This window comes from Hemicordylus capensis, chromosome 4 (genome assembly GCF_027244095.1).
Source record: "Hemicordylus capensis ecotype Gifberg chromosome 4, rHemCap1.1.pri, whole genome shotgun sequence".
NCBI lineage: Eukaryota > Metazoa > Chordata > Lepidosauria > Squamata > Cordylidae > Hemicordylus > Hemicordylus capensis.
In genome coordinates, this window is record NC_069660.1 from 128928070 (window position 1) to 128946943 (window position 18874).

The 18874-nt window shown below is 42.5% G+C and overlaps 1 protein-coding gene across 24 annotated transcripts in view; it reads right to left on the reverse strand.

Moving 5' to 3' along the window:
• The window catches only part of TLCD4 (TLC domain containing 4), an 88860-nt gene that overhangs the window by 7922 nt on the left and 62064 nt on the right, over positions 1 to 18874 (reverse strand). For all 24 annotated transcript variants that reach the window (XR_008307118.1, XM_053249900.1, XM_053249906.1 and 21 more), the window contains 2 exons: positions 17134 to 17228; positions 3543 to 3616 (listed from right to left, as the gene is read on the reverse strand). Coding sequence is in view for 23 of the 24 variants with exons in the window: in XM_053249900.1 (XP_053105875.1) it covers positions 3543 to 3616; positions 17134 to 17228 (169 nt within the window). In the remaining variant the exon portion in view is untranslated. The remainder of the gene's footprint in view (positions 1 to 3542; positions 3617 to 17133; positions 17229 to 18874) is intronic.

Here is an 18874-nt window from a genome sequence, read left to right on the forward strand (position 1 = left end):
TTTATTTATTATTTCTCTGTGTAAACCACCCTGAGCCATTTTTGGAAGGGTGGTACAGAAATCGAATTAATAATAATAATATTCCTTCTTTACAAGTCCCAAGTATAGTGACTGGAGAACAGGGAGTCAGTAGCTTTACCACTGTCGCATTTGTGAATTCCTGCCTCTTATTTCATTTCTAATAATTTTCATGCAGCTAAAAGTTTCAAAGAAGACTTCCATAAGTCTATTCAGATTGGCTAATAATATGGGTCTTTCTCTTCATATGGAATTGTGAACAGATACATAGTGTGCTTTGTTGTTTCTTACAACCTTGCCAAAGTGATGTGTTTTTATTATTCTTGTAACATACCGTTCTTGATCTGACAGGCAGAACCTAACTAACAGAATCTTAGCTATGGGGTTTGTGATCCAAACTAAATGTATATACCCCTAAACAAACTGGAGTACAAAGAATTCAGCACCATTGCATGTTAGCAAGTAAGAAAAGAAAGGTGCTGGAAAGAGAGCCCAGTCCTTCTAAATCCCTAACAACAGCATGCCTTTGCCTTGCCTCCGCCTCCCCACCCCTCCTCTCATTTCTCCTGCATGAACAAAAAAGACTTGGAGTACATTTTCACATTGTGGGAGTTGGCTTTGTTGCTGCCTCCCCATGGTTCAACTTCATACCACTCTGGTCAAGTAAGTATATATTCCTACCCCCTCCCCTATCCAGTGCTGGTATGGCATGGTTTCTTCCTACATTATCCCATGCTCCCACGTGGCTTCTGATTGGTTACTTAATTTGAGCAGCATGGGATGGAGCAGTAAGCATGCTACTCCATACTGCAGCAGTCCACTTAGAAAGGAAACAGGATGGTACCAAGGTCTCCGACATGATCTTGAGCTCTGGCTTATGTTCATTCACACCAAGCCTCACTGACAGGTGGGCAAGGCTGACTGAGAAAGTACAAATTCCTTGTGACAGACATGCTCTGAGGACATTATCTCTTATTGAGCCCCTGGTGGCGCATTGGTAAAACTGCCACCCTGTAACCAGAAGGTTACAAGTTCGATCCTGACCAGGGGCTCAAGGTTGACTCAGCCTTCCATCCTTCCGAGGTCGGTAAAATGAGTACCCAGAATGTTGGGGGCAATATGCTAAATCATTGTAAACCGCTTAGAGAGCTCTGGCTATAGAGCGGTATATAAATGTAAGTGCTATTGCTATTGCTATTGCTATTTGCATGGCATGGAAAGCATACAAAAAGAAAGCAGCACTGCTTGAATGTAGTATCAAGTTAGGGAGGCCAAGCTTATTTGTCTTTCAGTCCAAAGGCCACAGAGTTCCTGCATTGTTCATTGTCTGTGGGAAGATGACGATTAGGGAAGACTAAAAGGAAATTAAGGAGTCAAACAAGAAAGCATGAATTATTCAAGATGATTAAAGGGAAAGGCAAGTTAGCACCCCCATTTGGTTAAGGAAGTATCAAGTACAATACTTAAGAACACTGAATATAGAATCAGCTTCTGGGCAAATTAAAAATGGTCATTTAGGAGACATCCTTTATTTTATTTAGGAGACATCCTGTTTTAAGGCTGGCTTGGTTATCAGGCTGTGGTAGCACCCACTAGATAGGCATTCAGTATAAAATTATTCACAGAAACTTCTACTTGCAAAAGGAGCAGGGTGATTTTCACCTATCCCCCCCTTCTCTCTGCAGGCCTCTGTGCCCACTGAAAACATATCCCTGGGGGTTGGGGGACTCTCAATGATGTATTTTCAACATCTTATTCTGGGTGCTACTCAATGTAACTACTGACTGAATTAAAAATATATATACCAACATTCAGATTAAAGATGCACTGGATCATTTTCCATTTCAGTGATCCCCACCTTCCCTCTGAAGCCCACGGGGCCTCCCTCATGGGAGCCTCAGGGGGATAGTTTTGAGAGGCACAGTGGACTTCAGAGGAATGATGGGGGTCACTGAAAACCATCCCTCTTCCACTGCACAATGGAAAGCAATAGAAAATGATGGTACATAGGTGCGTTAGTCTGGATGTCAGTCACTATGTACAGAAACCAATCTGATTGAATTTATGATAAACTTAGTTCCTCACCACCAAAGCTAGTTCTCGTGAAGAAAAATAATTGTGTTGGTGCTTCAAATGGTGTTCATTCTTTCATCTTGAATTTTGACTGAAAGCTTATTTCAGTCAAAAGCAACATTTGATATGATATGAGAATTTAAAATATGTAACAAAAAATCACTGGGGGGACAGATAAAACCATTTTAAAGATGTTTACCCTTTCCTTCACTACTGTCTCGTGGTGGCTAAGGATAATTCTCACCATAACATGCAATTTTTGAAGACGGATTCATCTTTGACAGTTGCATTTATTTACTAAGGGAAGCACAGGTTCTGTATATCTTTACTGTATGTTGTTGATGACCACTTTTCTTTGGAGAGGGCTTTGCCTACCCAAACACTTGTCTTATTTTGACTTAGGTGTCACACCATGTGCAAAATGAATAGCTGTGGTTTTAAGATAAATTACCTTATCTTAAGTTAATACCACATGTAATAAACAAGTTTTGAATCAGGACTTCTTCAATTTTCAATCAGAACTTTTTAAAGACAGGAACTTGTGGTGAGGAAGAGGAAGAGGTCTTTACCTAACACAAGATTTACATTCCCTTGTGCAAATATAGCGTATAGGCTCCAATTGTGGATGCAGGGTGGGCTGAGTTTGACTGCAGACACGTTGCATCTTTTTAATACAACGTTTATGAATTGTGCTGACACAGTCTAGTTTCCCTGTATTTCTGAGCAGAGAACCAGTGGCCTTCACTAGACCTTGCTACTTACCAGTGCATTTCCAGGAGTCATTCAAGGCACTGGGTTTTTTACTCTTAAAGACTTTTACAACTTAAGGCTGGTTACCTGAAGGACCACCTTCTCCCATACAAACCTCCCTGCTCTTTAAGATCTTTTAGAGAGGCTCTCTTGTGTACCCAGCTACCTTCTGAAATTTGATTGGTGGAGCCTTCTCAGTGGTAATCCCATCTCATTGGAACTCCCTGCCAATTGATCTTTATGTGGCAACTTCTCTGGCCAGTTTTAAAAAGAATCTGTAAATGCTTCTATTTCAGCAGGCCTTCCCCATATACCCTTGAATTCACCATTGCCGATTTCTTTTCGGTGATTTCTGTGCTGTTTTTAATGATGCCTTTATGCTGGTTTTATTATTGTTTTGGTTTTGTTTGTTTTTTAGCTGCCTTGAGTCTGTGGAGAAAAGCAGGGTATAAACTTTTAAATAAAACTAATTTGCAAATTCTTTATGTTTTACAACCATTATCATGCTTGTCAGTTCAACCGATCTGGACTACTATTATTCCAATTTCACAGGTGGAAACTGTGACTTGTTCACATGTCAGAACTAGGACTCAGCCCAGGTCTCCCAGAGCTAATGTAGTCACTGGACTACATACTTGTTTTAAAAACAAAGCAAAAGATGTATTAAATACAATTTAATCAAGTAAGAAAATACCACTTACCGCTGATTCACCAAAGGAGTAGATAATTCTGCAAGCAGACGAAAGTTAGCAAAATATGCCAATAATCCTCTACCCTGGATAATAAAATAAGCATTAGTAACAATTGGGTATGTAAATCTTAGAATAGAAATCCAAAGTATAAAGTTTTACAAATACTAAAATACTTTTCTGTGATATGGGACAAAGTACTGGATATAAATTGTGATTTGAAACATAGTTGAATATTTTTATAAAACGTGAAAAGTATATCAAATCCCTCCAAATTATCTCCCATCTGCCCCTGTACATTATAAACATTTTCCATTAATGTTAAAATAGCAACCTTCTATTATATTAATTCTCCTGGGTGTGCCTTGGAATGTGCATCCCAGAGCCCAGCTGATTGGCTGGGCGGCGGATGCGCCTGATTGGCTGAGGTGAACCCAGGAGGATTAGTTGCCGCCACGGCAGCCCAGCCATGGAGGCCAGAGGTGGCTGGCCTGGCCCGGCCACGGAGGCAAGGCCCAGGAGGAGGGAAAGAAAGTGTGTGTATGTGGGGGAGAAATGGCAGTGGGGAGGAGAGGTGGCTGGGCCCGGAAGCAGAGACTGGGGCAGAAGTGGGGGAGAGGTAACTGCCGGCCCCAAAGAGCGCACAGATGCTCTGTGCGGGGTCGACTAGTAGTTGTTAAAATAGAATACATTAAAACATGCTCACATATATCTCACTGTTCACTTACATTGGGACAACTTTATCTGTCACAATCTATAGATGATTTACTCTAGCAAAATCCCACCAAAACAACATATTAACTTTTGGGTAGAGGACCAGTGTTGTGAATGTCCTGCTAACATCCCAAATGAATTGCTGTAATATGCTCTACACAGGGCTGCCTTTGAAGGTTGATTGAAAGTTGCAGTTCAGAATGCAGCAGCCAGGTCAGTTTTTGGGTGTTAAGGAGCACAGATTGTGTATGAGCTCCACTGGTTGCCAATACACTTCTATACTAAATTAAGGTGCTTGTGCCTACTTTTAAAACTATTTACAATTTGAGCCCAGGATACCTGTGGCACTGGGCTGGTTCAGACATCACAAGGGTTCCATGGGATATTCTTGAGCTTCAGGAGCATGTGCTGCCCCCTTCCTCCCGGCATGAGCATCTACTTCCTATTTAGGATAAAATAGGTGAAGCTTGGATGTGTCATCTCAACCGACCAGTCCCGGCTTATTATATTTGCTTCAGATAACTCAAGGTTTGAAGTGCAATATGGAACTCGGGTTATCTGAAGCAAGTAGAATAAAATGAGATTGGCTGTGATGTCCAAAATGACCAATCTACTCTATAAGAAATTTACGCTTGCGTGGGGATGGGAAGGGGGAGTGCATGTTTATGAAGCACAGGGACCTTATTTATTTTTCAAATTTGTTGACTGCCCTGAACTTCAGTCTCTGAGTGACTTACAACATAAAAAAACATTCAAACAATTCAATACCACAATCAAGTTAAAAGGCCTGGATGAAAAAATAAGCCTTCAAAGACTTTTGAAAAGGTGACAGAGAAATGGGGGCTCTTATTTCAGCAAGGAGATCATTCCAGAGTCGCCACCTCTCCGGATGATCTCAATGGGTGGTGGGGCTCATAGCAAAGAAGATGTTCTCTTAAATAGCCAGAGACTATGCTATTCAGGGCTTTATAGGTTATAACCAGCACCTTGTATTTTGCCCAGAAACTTATTGGTAGCCAGTATAGCTCTTTTAATATAGGAGTAATATGGTCTCTCTGAGATGGTCCGGAGACCAACCTGGCTGCCACATTTTGTACCAACTGCAGTTTCTGGACTGTGTACAAAGGCAGCCCCGCATAGAGTGCTTTCAATAGTCCAGTCTGAAGGTTAGCAGCATATGTACCTGTCTGGAGGTCATATATCTCAAGAAACGGGCAGGGCTGGCGAATCAGCCAAAGCTGATAGAAGGCACTTCTGGCCACCACCTCAACCTGGGACACCAGGGAGAGGCTCAGATCCAGAAGCACCCCTAGACTGCGTACCTGTTCCTTCTGGGGAAGTGTGACCCCATCCAGAACAGGCAAATCAAAATCACCTCTCGAGTTCCGACCCTGCACAATGAGTACCTCCGTCTTATCTGGATTCAGTCTCAGTTTGTTAGCCCTCATCCAGCCCATCACCGACTCCAGGCAGGCATTTAGGGAGGTTATGCCCTCTCCCGATGATGCTGACATGGAGAAATAGATTTGGGTTTCATCAGCATACTGATAGCACCCTGCACCAAATCTCCTGATGTTCTCTCCCAGCGGTTTCATGTAGTCTCTCTGAGATGCAGAAAGAAGCTCTGGCCACTGCTTCAGTCTGGGACACCAGGGAGAGGTTAGGATACAGACTGCGTACCTGTTCCTTCTGGGGAAGTGTGACCCCATCCAGAACAAGTCAAAATAGTCTCCAAAGTTCTGACCCTACACAACAAGTACCTCCCATCTTATCTGGATTCAGTCTCAGTTTGTCATCCCTCATCCAGCCCATCACTGCCTCCAGGCAGGCATTTAGGGAAGTTATGCCTTCTCCTGAGGATGCTAACATGGAGAAATAAACGTGGGTGTCATCAGCATACTGATGACAACACTGCACCAAGTCTCTTGATGATCACTCCCAGTGGTTTAATGTAGATATTAAAAAGTATTGGAGATAGTATGGAGCCCAGGGGGATGACATACAAAAGTTCAGATTTTGAAGTGCAACAGTCTCCAAGTGACACCATCTGGAATCTGCCCAAGAGGTAGGACGGGAACCACTGCAAAGCAGTACCTCCCATCTCCAACCTCTTCAGATGCTCCAGAAGGATACTATGGTTGATAGTATTGAAAGTGACCGAGAGATCCAAACGGAAGAGGGTTTGGATAACTTCATCAAGGAGACATCTATCAATGGCTACAAGTCGGAGGGCTATAGCCTCAAAGGATGCCTCTGAGTGCCAGTTGCAGGGGAGTAACAGCAGGAGAGAGGACACACCCTCAACTCCTGCCTATAGGCTTCCAGCGGCATCTGGTGGGCCACTGTGTGAAACAGGATGCTTGACTAGATGGGCCTTGGGCCTGATACAGCAGGGCTGTTCTTATGACCAACAGAGTCACACTCGCTCTGTCAATTCCTCATTGCAAATCATCCATCAGGTTGACCAAAGTAGTATCCACCCCATCTGGACTGGACAAAAGCCAGTTTGGAGGGAGGTGGAGTCAAGATGGCAACCAGTTAATAGCTCAACTCACAAGCTCCTGCCCCAACCTGGGCTTTCCCTCCCCTCCTGGGCATGCCTTTCAGGGGTTTACCTCCCCACAAAGGGAGAAAAAGATCTCCCAAGAGCCCTGCTGACAACAGTGGAGAACGCATTGGAAAGAAAAAACAAATCAGAATCAATGCTTTCCTCTCCCCCTCAGAAGCGGCAGTGGGAGTTGCGTACACTGTCCTGGTCAGATGGAGGACATCATTCATTCTGTATTTTATTGCCCTTGGTACAAGTCAACCCCTGCTAACTTGGCAAGGAGGCACCTTTTAACATGGTGATTCTCTTTATTGAGCAGGGGGAGAGTAACTGGCCCTATCCACCCCCAGCACAGTACCTCCAGTGACTGTTGCTGGTGTCTATGTTTCTTTTTAGATTGTGAGCCATTTGGGGACAGGGATCCATCTTATTTATTAATTAATTCTTTGTGTAAACTGCCCTGAGCCGTTTTTGGAAGGGCGGTATAGAAATCAAATATAATAATATAATAATACAGCCTATATTCTGCGACGATATCTATATCAACAGCAACAACATTGACAATAAAATTCAGCCATCCCAGGTCCTTGGGAAGGACTCGATGTCTGGATAAAACAAACCAGTCAATAACACCTGTCTGACTGTGTAAACAAGATATAATAAATAAATAATAATAATAATTAGAGAGAGGACCTTAAGACAGATTATTAACAACTTTAAGAGTTCTGTTATGGAATGTTTGATATTTCTTTTGGCAGATGTATTCCTTTATGTTACCCACCAGGTTAATATTTTTGCCTTCTTATCTATGAAAACGAGGAAAATATTTACCAGTAGAAGGCATTGTCCTAAACTATAATTTCTGTTTCATTAAGAAGATTGTTTTTATGAGATATGGTGATTGTGGTATGTTCTTGTTCATTTTCTTTGTTATGACCTGTGGTTACATCATTAAAGTTTTGAATGACTGACTGCGTACACTGTGAGTACCAAGAATAAATTTACAGCCCTGGGCACAGAATCTCCCTCCTCTTCAGTGGATGCTTCATGCAAGCTGGCATCTCGGAAGGCAGTTATAAATAAAATTCCTCTGATATTGTCTCATCAGAGGGCTAAGCAGGGAAGCTCCTCGAAACAAGGAGGCAGGGGTCCCATAGCTCCCGGTCATGCACTTCACCCCTCAACTGAACTCATCATTTAGCAACTTAGTGATGCCTGTCTAATTTCAGCAGAATCCTTAATCATTATCCTTGGCAGGTTGAACATAATTGCAGGAAAAATGGACAGTTTAAGTCAGATTTTTGAGCAATTCTTTGCAAAGAACCAACAGGGGGTTAAAAATACAGTTGATGTCATCAACTCCCATCCACCCCCTCCCCTTGCATCTAACTAACTCTGTAAGAGGACTTCAGGGCTTTCAGGAAACAATAATTATCCAAATTTCCAGAAAGTTTTACAAACATCTCAAGTGGTCCTTGAATTTCCCAGATATGATTATTGCAACTGGGCAAGCCACCAGGCAATTATTAACTCATTGTCTTGTCTCACAAACTCACAGACAGAAACTACTGAGTTAGCAGCATACTACTTTCTAACCTTTAAAAATGCAGGTCTCAAAACTGATGCACATGTCACATTGCCTGCAAATTTACAATACTGTGTCAAAAAGAGGGTGGTTTTTTAAAAAAAGCAGCCTTTAAGAAATCTTATCTCTGGCCAAGAGATTCACAGGCCATCTGTCAAAATATTTAACCCCAATCACAAATTCTCCAGTCAAGACAAGCCTCAACTATCTTCCTCCATAGAGACAGCTAATTTGCAACCTCGCATTCCCATCCAAGATTAACTGCTCCAGCTAAAAAATAAACTTACTGGAGTCATGCAAAACATAAGACCACATCCAAGATTAAAAGGGGTCTCATGCCTAGCCTCAGACTCTGGAAGGAAGCTGGATCTGGAACAGAATATGGAAATCTAGCTATCTCACACAGTTTCAAGGCTCTCCAGCCCCTCAACTCCCAAATCAGATCATGCTTTAGACACGTACAGCCGGACCAACCTGATAGATGTAACCCCCACCCCAAAATGGCTATTGAAAATGCACCCTTTGTATTTTATTCAGAAAGTGAAAGTGGGACAGTGAAAGAGACAACTCCTCTCTCATTTCCCAAACCAGAGTGGGGAAGGCCCCCAGGGAAGCCTTTATCCCACCGGAGCTTATAAAAAAATAATACTGAGTGGTGGGCTCCAGTTTTGGCCTCACTCTTTTCATACATTGACTCTCATGGTCGTATTCCCAAGGACTGGAGGCTGGCAATTATTGTCCCCATATTCAAAAAGGGAAGAAAGGATTACCCCACTAACTAGGGGCCCGTCAACCTGCTCAACACCATTAGCAAGCTCTATGCTAGACATCTACATGGGAAACTTAGGGACTGGCTAGACCAAGAAAACTTGCTTGCAGAGGAACAAGCTCTCCTTTAGGGAGGGTAGATCCACAACCGATCAATTCCTGGTGCTTCAGCACCTCATCAAAACATGTTCTTCCAGCAACTCAGCCTCCCTTTACTGATCTTAAGGCCACTTTTGATTTCATCTCCCGAGTCAAACCATGGGAGAAGTTGGAAACATCCTCAATCAACCGTCGTCTGTGTTATCCGATCCATGTTGTTCATGCAGACACGACCCTCAAGGTCGTGAGGTGTCCTTGTGCAGGTTGCCTCACAAGGGTAGCTCACAAACCCTGTCCTGTCACAGAAGGGAGTCAACAAGGATGCATCCTGGCTCTGTTCCTTTTCAACATTTACATCAATGACATGGTGAGACACATTTGTAGCCCAGACTTTCACCCTCCCAAACTGGTGGATAGATGCATTTCCTCCCTGTTCTATGCTGACAATGCTGCAATCCTCTCTACGACCCCTATAGGTCTCAGAAGAGCACTGATGGCTCTAGCTCAGTACGGCAAGAACGATAAACTAGAAATCAACTATCAAAAAACTAAAGCTATGGCTTTTGCCAGAAGACCCAAGTTCCATCTCTGGAGTATAAATGGCCACAAGGTCGAACAGGTCACTTGTTTCAAATATCTGAGAGTGGTCCTACATGCCTTTGGCTCAAGCAAGGCTCACTGCGACCATGTCGCCCTCACCACTCAGAGGAGCTCCACCGCCATTCTAAAATTCCTATGGACTAGAGGGGGCCATTACGTACCAGCAGCACTCAAAATATTTGAGGCCAAGACATTGGTGCAACTCCTCTATGGTGCCCAATCAGGGGCCCCCTCCAATCTTGCCTCCTTGGAGCTGCTGCAATGCAAGTTGCTAAGAGCGGCCCTCCAAGTGTCTCGCTGTGTCTCAAATGCCGCACTACGCTTGGAAACTGGCATGGATAAAGGCTGAGGCCAGAGTGTGGCTGTCCATTCTTAACTTCTGGCTTAAATTATCCCTCAACCCTCAGGGCCTGGCCCCTTTGACCGTACAGTACAATTTTCAATCTTCCTGCAGAAGGGCCATGTGGACTAAATTGTCGCTACTGGGCTTTACCCCCCCCCCAATTGCTATGGGCCATGACTGGAAGAAAACAGTCATGATAATAAACAAAGGATAATGCACACTGAGCACCAAGCTGGTTCCATCCTTCCTGTCCTCAGAGAGGATCAGATACTCTGCCTTGCCCACTACGAACCTGTCACAGCTAGAAATTCCTAGCCACAGAAGGGCTTATACCCTTACCCGTTCTTATGCCTTCCCTCCGCTGTATTGGAAGGCAAATACAAAAAGATTCCAGTTGCAGAGAGACTTTGTCCCTGTGACACTGGGGAGGTAGAAATCATAGAACACGCACTCCTCTTTTGCCCCTTTTACAGAGACATTCGGGCCGAGCTTATATTTCTGCTACTTTGCAAGTACCCTGGTCGCCCAAACCAATTCTATAGCTGGCTGCTGCTTTTTTTAAAAAAACATTTCTATCCCGCTCTTCCTCCAAGGAGCCCAGAGCGGTGTACTACATACTTGAGTTTCTCTTTCACAACAACCCTGTGAAGTAGGTTAGGCTGAGAGAGAAGTGACTGGCCCAGAGTCACCCAGCTAGTATCATGGCTGAATGGGGATTTGAACTCGGGTCTCCCCGGTCCTAGTCCAGCACTCTAACCACTACACCATGCCGGCTCTCTTTGGGATGAAGACCCAGTCTTCATGAATAACACTGCCAAGTTGTATATGGCAGCGTGTAGGATCTGCCCGGACGTAACTGCCAGGCCATTCCTTAGCATCACCTCTGCATAGTTTAAAACCACCAACTATTTTATCTTTTTTAGTGTTTCCAGTTAGACGCCTTATTTTAGCCACCGCTTTTTTTGCACCCTATATATTTAATATGGTCCTAATTTTTTTAATAATTTAAATAAATTAAATTATCAAATTTTTAATTATTTATGATTTTTAAATCAGACTCTACTGTTCTATCTTATGCTGGTCTTGGACCATAATAAAGATGATTTGAGCCAGTTTGAAGTAAGTCTAGATAATCGGTTTCCTCCAAGACTGCCTGGACCTAGGAGGCCACCACCCTTTCAGAAGCCACAGAAGGTTGGAGACAGGTCTATAGCTGCTTAACTCAGAGATCCAATGCAGGCTTTGCAGTTTTAACTGAAGTTCTAGATGATGTCTGAACCAGCCCTGTGTCTTCTCCTATATGGACCTCCTTGCTCTTTAAGATCTGTAATGGACAATCTTTTAGTGTTCATCATCTCACCATCTATTCAGCTGGTAGCAATTGCTGAATGCGTATTTTCAGCAGCAGCCTCTGAATTACAAAATCTGTTTCCTGCTGTTTGCCAGTTTCGGGAATTTGGTCCTTTTAAATGGGTTTGGTCCTTTTTAAATGGTTTTCACTTTTCAGAGTGAAAAGCTCTGAAATAAAGTATTTTCTAAATAAATACAAATCTCTGTTTAAAAATTGGTAGTTTTGAAAGTATCCTCTGGAAGTTATGAAATTAAATCTTCCAAGCCAGTAAAATTGAAATGAAAGAAAGTTGTGTAGCAAGAGCACATGGTGGCTTGCTCCCAATATCCTCTTTAAAGAAAGTTTATTTTATTTGCATATCAACAATGTGCTTTAACAACAGACTTCATTTAAGATAGCAATATATAAAACTAGACAAAATAATTGTGTAGATTACTGTTTAGTGCAGACTAGTCTGCAGTAATAATTACATGGCTCTGTTGAAGTTCCGGGAATAGCAAAGAAAGGGTCATGCCTGGTGAACTATGAACAGAGAGTCTATTTCCAGTTGGCACAAAACACAGTTGCACAATTCAACTAAATGCTTTTTAGAAAATAAATCCCCTAGTTCTGCCTCCTGGGAACTGAAAGCCACTTAAACATTTCCAAGCCATAGCTACACTGATTAGTTCTGTTGTTACTATGAGATAAGTTATAGATCTTCAAACACAAATTGCACCAGATCCATATAAGTTGAAGGAGAAGTTCTTTTAGGCAAGCTTAGTATACATATGACGGAGATTGTTAAATAAAAGCAGCGTCATTTGCCAGCAGTTGTTAACAGCTGTGACTTCATTTTTCACCTTACAGACAAAGATGGCAAACATTTGTTGGTCAGTGATGAATACTGCCAGGAAAGAAGAAATGCTTGCATGTTCAGCACTATTCAAAAATGACAGTCACTGATTTCTATCCAAAAAAACCCGTAAAAGGTGCATAGTCATGGGTACATAATTCTGTGAAGTGATGCATGAATAATTTTTAATTTAATGAAAATTAAAAGGATCCTTTGGGGGATTTGGGGAAAAGGTTAAAGATTTGTTTAAAATCGCCTGCTTGCCCATTTCTTTTGTGGGTTGAGTGGTAGGTAGCACCCATCATGCCCTATCACCCAACCCACTTTGGTGTTCCTAAGAGCTACCCACGGGGAACAGTGAAGTATTTCAAGCTCAAAACAAAAATGCAAAACCAATTTCATGCACATCCCTAGTATCTATATTAACTAAAGAACTCTTTCTATTGCTTAGGAGCTAGGAAAATCATTTGTGCCCTCAGGAACCTATTCCTGAAATCAAAAAGTACTTTTAGAGGGAAGAGAGAACTGCGAAAATTGCTACCCCTCCCTCTCTGTGTGGGTTTGCTTGCTTGGCAACAAACTAGGTTGAGCTTCACTGCAGAGTCTTCCATAAATGCAGCTCCTGGTATGTGTTTTTAACACTGCTTGGAATGTCAGCCCCTATCTTTTATAAGCCACCTTAAGGAGGAGTCATTCAAAGGTTTGGGCATACATTCAATAAATAAGGCTCAGAAGCCTTAGGACATCTGAATCCCAGAGTACATGAATCCCAGTGAATCCCAGAATATGTGGGGAGTGTCAAACTGGCACATTTGCCGGCACCATTAGGGATTTGGATGAAAGCGATCTTTAGGTTGGTAGGCGAGAGTGGCAGCTGTTTTGACAAGTAAAGATAATTGTGAAGGAAACCAGTAGGATATGAGAAGAGAGCTTTGATGCCAGGAAGTGGTGCTGGTGGCAGCCTTTTCATGAGACAAGGTGAGGCAGTAGCCTCAAGCTATGGGGCAGCCCTTTCATGAAGCAGAGGAGAGCATGATATCCCCTGTTGTCATCATTAGAGCAGCCCTTTGGGGCCTGTCTGAGCCTTCCATGCTTTGTAAGGAGCACCTGTCCTCAGCCTGCTTGCAGAAGTTGCAAGCAGCACAAGGATAGAACAGGAGGTTGTTGGCGAGTTCCTCTCCTCCCTTTCCCCTCTGCATTTTCCAAGCTTGCAAGGGCTGGTTTTGAAAGGGGGCTGGCTCCTGCCCAGGGCATGGCGCAAGGCAGCATTTTGAACCTTTTATCAGGCGCCACATCTTGAGCCACCCCAAGTGGCAGGGTTGCTTAGGCTAGATGGTGGCAGAAGCTGGCAATTGCAAGCAGTGAGCATGTTTAAAGGGGTTTGGGCAGACAAGATGTGGAATGACTAGGACTTCTCTACTACTTCTGGCTTCCCAGCCCATGACACTGACTGAATGTTTTGGATGAAGACTATATGTACACTCCTTGACCATCTGCTCAAGTAGAGTTTGGCCCTCCAGCCAATTTGAATTTGATACTCTTGGTAGAACGCCTACATTTTCTCTTAAGCCACATTCCTACTCTCTCTCTTTTAAAAGTATATTGGCCCCGTAGAAGGGAAGCTGAACAATTATAAGTCACTTTTGAAAGAAACCACAAGTGGGAGAAACCCCTAGACACAGTGAAACATTAGGGTTGTATTATATTTAGGACACTTAAAGATAATTTTTTGATGGTAGTTTCAACAATGTGGCATATTAGCAGTGGGGTTTAACACTTCTGTTGGTGTGCATGCACACCAAGCACCACAATTGGTATCAGCAATACTGGTAACAATTCAATTCACACAGTATTCTCAAAAATGTACATGAGTTACTGGAGAAGGACAGAAACTCTGAAGTAGTTTGTATCCTCTGTGCAGAACACAACTATAAATCTACCAAAGCATGTGCTTCTATTATGACACGCATTAGTTATGTTTCTTTAGAACAAAATGTCTTAATTTATTATCTTCAATAAAACATTGTGTGTACATGTGCCCCATTAGAAGAAGAAATCCATCATGATGAGTAATACCACAGTGAAAGCATTAAAACACACCCTGGAGAGAACAAAGCCATCTTTTCCCCCCTTTCCCAGGGTTTATAACAGTTTCTGAATTTTTTTCAAGCTTGAAATAGGTTTTTTTTTGCCTTTTATTTATTTATTTATTAAAGAAAGCATCAATAACCCTCCATCATGCAAAGCCTCTGGATCAGGTTTACCCCTCCACTCCCATTGGTTTGGTAATTCCACAGAATAAAATATTCAATTTCTGCCTGTTTGATTTTTTCTTTCTTTCTACTTCAAATTGACACTGAATTCTCAATATGCTTACCATTTTAAGGCAATGAAGATTAATGCAAAATAAAAGCTGTCTCTCTAATCCAAGATCTCTCTCTCTAATTTCTGACCATTGCTGTTCTGTTTATGTATTGATGCGGATGCTGAAGAAGCAGAAGCTAATTCCCACTCTCCTTACTCAACAAAATGTGCATAGATGTAGAGGGAACTGCCACTCATGTAATGGAGCACAGCTCAGTTTCATGAAGAGGTGCAGGGCTTTGGTACTAAATGTACATGAAAATTCAGTTGCCAAGAATGCCTTTAAAACTAGCAGCAAGGGTTTTCCAAGCTCTAATACAAGAACTCTGATTCAAGGATGCACATTCTACATACCCTTGAATACCTCCAGTGGTTCTTTTTCTGGAGGTGCTCCCAAACTGCTCTTTAAATCCAAAACTTAAAACAAGTTTGTGGACCGGACATGAGAATCATTTAAAGAGCCAGCTAGAAATGACATGGAAGATCTGTGATCATAATCTCCTGTGTTGTGCTTAAAAAAAGAAGAAGTTATTAGTAGCATGTGTCCTGTCCTGTCTGTATCAAGTCAGATGGGGATCATGGCACTGGAGGAGAGGGAGTTAACCCTTTCCCTTCAAGCCATTTTCCTGATCAAAGTTTTGCCCCTAAAGCTATAATTTGCTCTTCAGGAGAAAACATACAGCTGCCCATGAAGCAAAGGTTTCTGAAATAACTACCTTCCCAAGTAGTTATTTGCACCATGCGGCAAATAGTAGGTTTGAAGTGTGCATACATGGGTGTAATTTTAATTGGGGAAAAGAAGGGTTAGCTTCACTCCAGTTCTATAGCCCCAATCCAATAGACCTCCCCCACACTGCTATTAACTGTTAAAAACAAAAACACAGAAGACATGATCTCTCTGTCACATCTAGTTGCACCCTTATCAACATTTGACTGTTAAAACCACACACATAGCTGAGGTTCACTTCCAATAAATAAGTTTGGCATTGAGGAACAAATGGTCCTGAGTCATACATGAGGCTTAACAATGTGTACTAATGCTTCTCTTGATCATAATAAGGATATTCACATGACCAGAGGCAAGGGCGGGCGGGCAGGCATTAGGAGGGAAGGCTGCGCTGATCTTACCCTCCCCCCACCCCAATGATCTGTCCTCCCTGCTGCCTCCAGGCCACATGGCTCGGCCGTGCACACACTCAGTTCTCCCAGGAGCTGCACAGCTTTCCAGAGGCTGGGACAATGGGTCCCAGCTTCCATGAATCCCACAATGCACTGCACAGCAAGCCCAGTGCACTGAGGATTCACTCTGTACAACAAGCCCAGTGCACTGAGAGATTCCACTCCCCTCAGGGGATGGAGCCGCTCTGGGAAGAGCAGAAGGTTCAAAGTTCCCTCTCTGGTTTCTCCAAGATAGGGCTGAGAGAGATTCCTGCCTGCAACCGTGGAGAAGCTGCTGCCAGTCTGTGAAGACAATACTGGGCGAGATGGACCTATGGTCTGACTCAGTATATGGCAACTTCCTCTGTTCCTTCATCAGGCCCTATCCATCCCAGCACAGTACCTCCAGTGACTGTTGCTGGTGTCTATCTTATGTCTCTCTTTAGATTGTGGACCCTTTAGAGATAGGGATCCATCTTATGTATATATTATTTCTCTGTGTAAACAGCCCTGAGCCATTTTTGGAAGGGTGGTATAGAAATCAAATTCATCATCATCATCATCAGACAGGCACGCTAGGCAACCCAAGCAAACACTCAATCCCAGCTGCTGAATTAAAGGCCAGGTATAAAGGTCAGGTTAGGAAGGCTGGCAGTGCCAGAATCCCTACCACCCTAGCCTGGGTTAGGTTGTGCATGTGAATAGCCTTGATATGTGGATTCTTGGGTACATACAGTTGAGATACTATAGGCCTGTTCACACAGTTTTAATGTGGGTTACCAGCATCAGCATGTTTGTGTGAACCCATGCCAAGGTGGGAAACATGGGCCATAAACCACCTTAGCATGGGTTCACACAGTCACTTCAATGTTGGTAACCCACATTAAACCTAGATTCAAACAATTGGGTACAAGCCTTGTAAGTTTTCATTTGTTTAGAGTAATGGTCACCTACAGTAACATTTATTTAGGTATTTATGTATTCATTTAATAAATTTGTATACCACCCACTACCGGAGTCTCTAGGTGGTTTACAACATAAAACAAACCAAGCATTTATATGATTTTAAAAACATATAAAAATCAGATTAAAATATCCATAAAAGCACACCAACGAACTAAAAAGCTCGGCTGAAGAGATGTGTCTTTAGTTGTTTCGTAAAAGCCAACAAGTTTTTTAGGAATACTAATCCTCCTTATCTACTTGCTATGCTATTACAAAATTAATACAGCACTTACCAGTACAAAGTAGTAAGCATATAGAGCTACTAAATGGTGAATTACATAAAATATATCCCCAATTGCTTTCCAGTAGAAAATAATAAGCAACAAATCTAAAAAGGGGAAAAAAGATTTGATATGTTACTACAATTACCACATTTCATATTAAAGCTTTCGGTATTCAAGAATCTGGAAAATTTTTATCTGTGACAGATTAATCCTTGTCAATCAATACTACAAACAAAATCTATAATAATGACTAAACTGAAAGCTTAAGGCATAATTACAAATACACTTGGCATCAGCATAACTACCTCCAATATAATTGTAATGCTCCTGCAATACCAACAGCATGTTGGTACACATGCTAAGCACCTACATATTTGCACAACAGTCCTAGGAACTGGGCAAAACCAAGTTGCTCACCTGTAACTGATGATCTGGTAGTGATCCATTGACATCCATTAGAATGGGTTCGGCGCCTGTGCTGAAGCCTGTCAATGTGGAGTTCTACAGCAGCAATTGGTGCTTGCACCCTGCCCCACATAACTACATGGCTATTTAAGGCAAGAGGAAGCGCCAGCACTTCAGTTCCTTGAAGACCGCTGGAGCAGTCAAACATCTTTGGAGCAATAGGTGAGTTCTACACAGAAGACTGGAGCACTACTGCAGAGGGGAGGTTCGAGAGGGTCTAATGGATGTCAACGGATCATTACCAGATCATCAGTTACAGGTGAGCAACCTGTTTATCCGGGATGTTATCTCCCCCCCTTTCATTGAACAAAACTGAAATCCACAGTGCACACAGTCACTAGATCCTGGTGTAAATGGAACCCTTCACTTTATAGTGAAGAAATAATAAATACACCTTAAAAAAAAACCACCCTGGTCTACATGCCAATCCAGGTGGAGCATTCTGAGTTCAACCTACTCAGGAAACCAAAATCCAAACATCACACTGCAGTGGCACCTCCAGAGAAGGCACACCAATCAAACTACTGACCATGAGAGCAGAGAAAGATTGGTAATGAGCAGATAGAATCACTTTCTTTATGGTAGCAGGGATGCAGCTCCTGAACTACCCCTCTTCTGGCCAGCACATCACAGGGAAACAAAGCCATTCTATAATCACGCTCTCTCCCATTACTATGAACCTCAGATTTATATCATCGAGCCCATTTTGAAATTGCTTAATGGTTTATCTGGATATTACTAGTGGCCTTTTTTAATCTTATGAAGAATGGTGAATACCAATGCTTGCAAGCAAGCTCTATATATAACTGTCAAGGAAGGATCCCTTGGGTTGAATGGCGAAAGGCCCCTCCCTTTTTTTCAGACCCAGTTAAAAAAAAAAAAAGATTATTTTTGTCATGTTTCTCAGAAAATGCTTGGAAGTAGTCCAGCTATCCATAGCTTGCTGCAGCTAAGCAGCTGGCAAAAGCAAAACCATTCATTCAAACAGAGGCTTGTGCACACAATAGCTTTATAGAGGCATGAAGCTAGTGCTCTAGCATAGTCATTGCCTGTGATAAATGTTAACTGTTTGCATCCCTCTCTGGTCAAACCAGTTTTGCATATTTTTATTTCATACTCTGGGGGGGAAATGAAACAAACTCCCAGAAATAAGGCAAGTATTGCTGCTGTAAATTAGTACCCATCACAAACCCTCACAATGCCTGAAGCACATTGGAGGTTTTTTTAAAATGTAATTCTTTTTAGGACATGAAAGAACAGGTGTACAGTATATCTTCCTATTCAC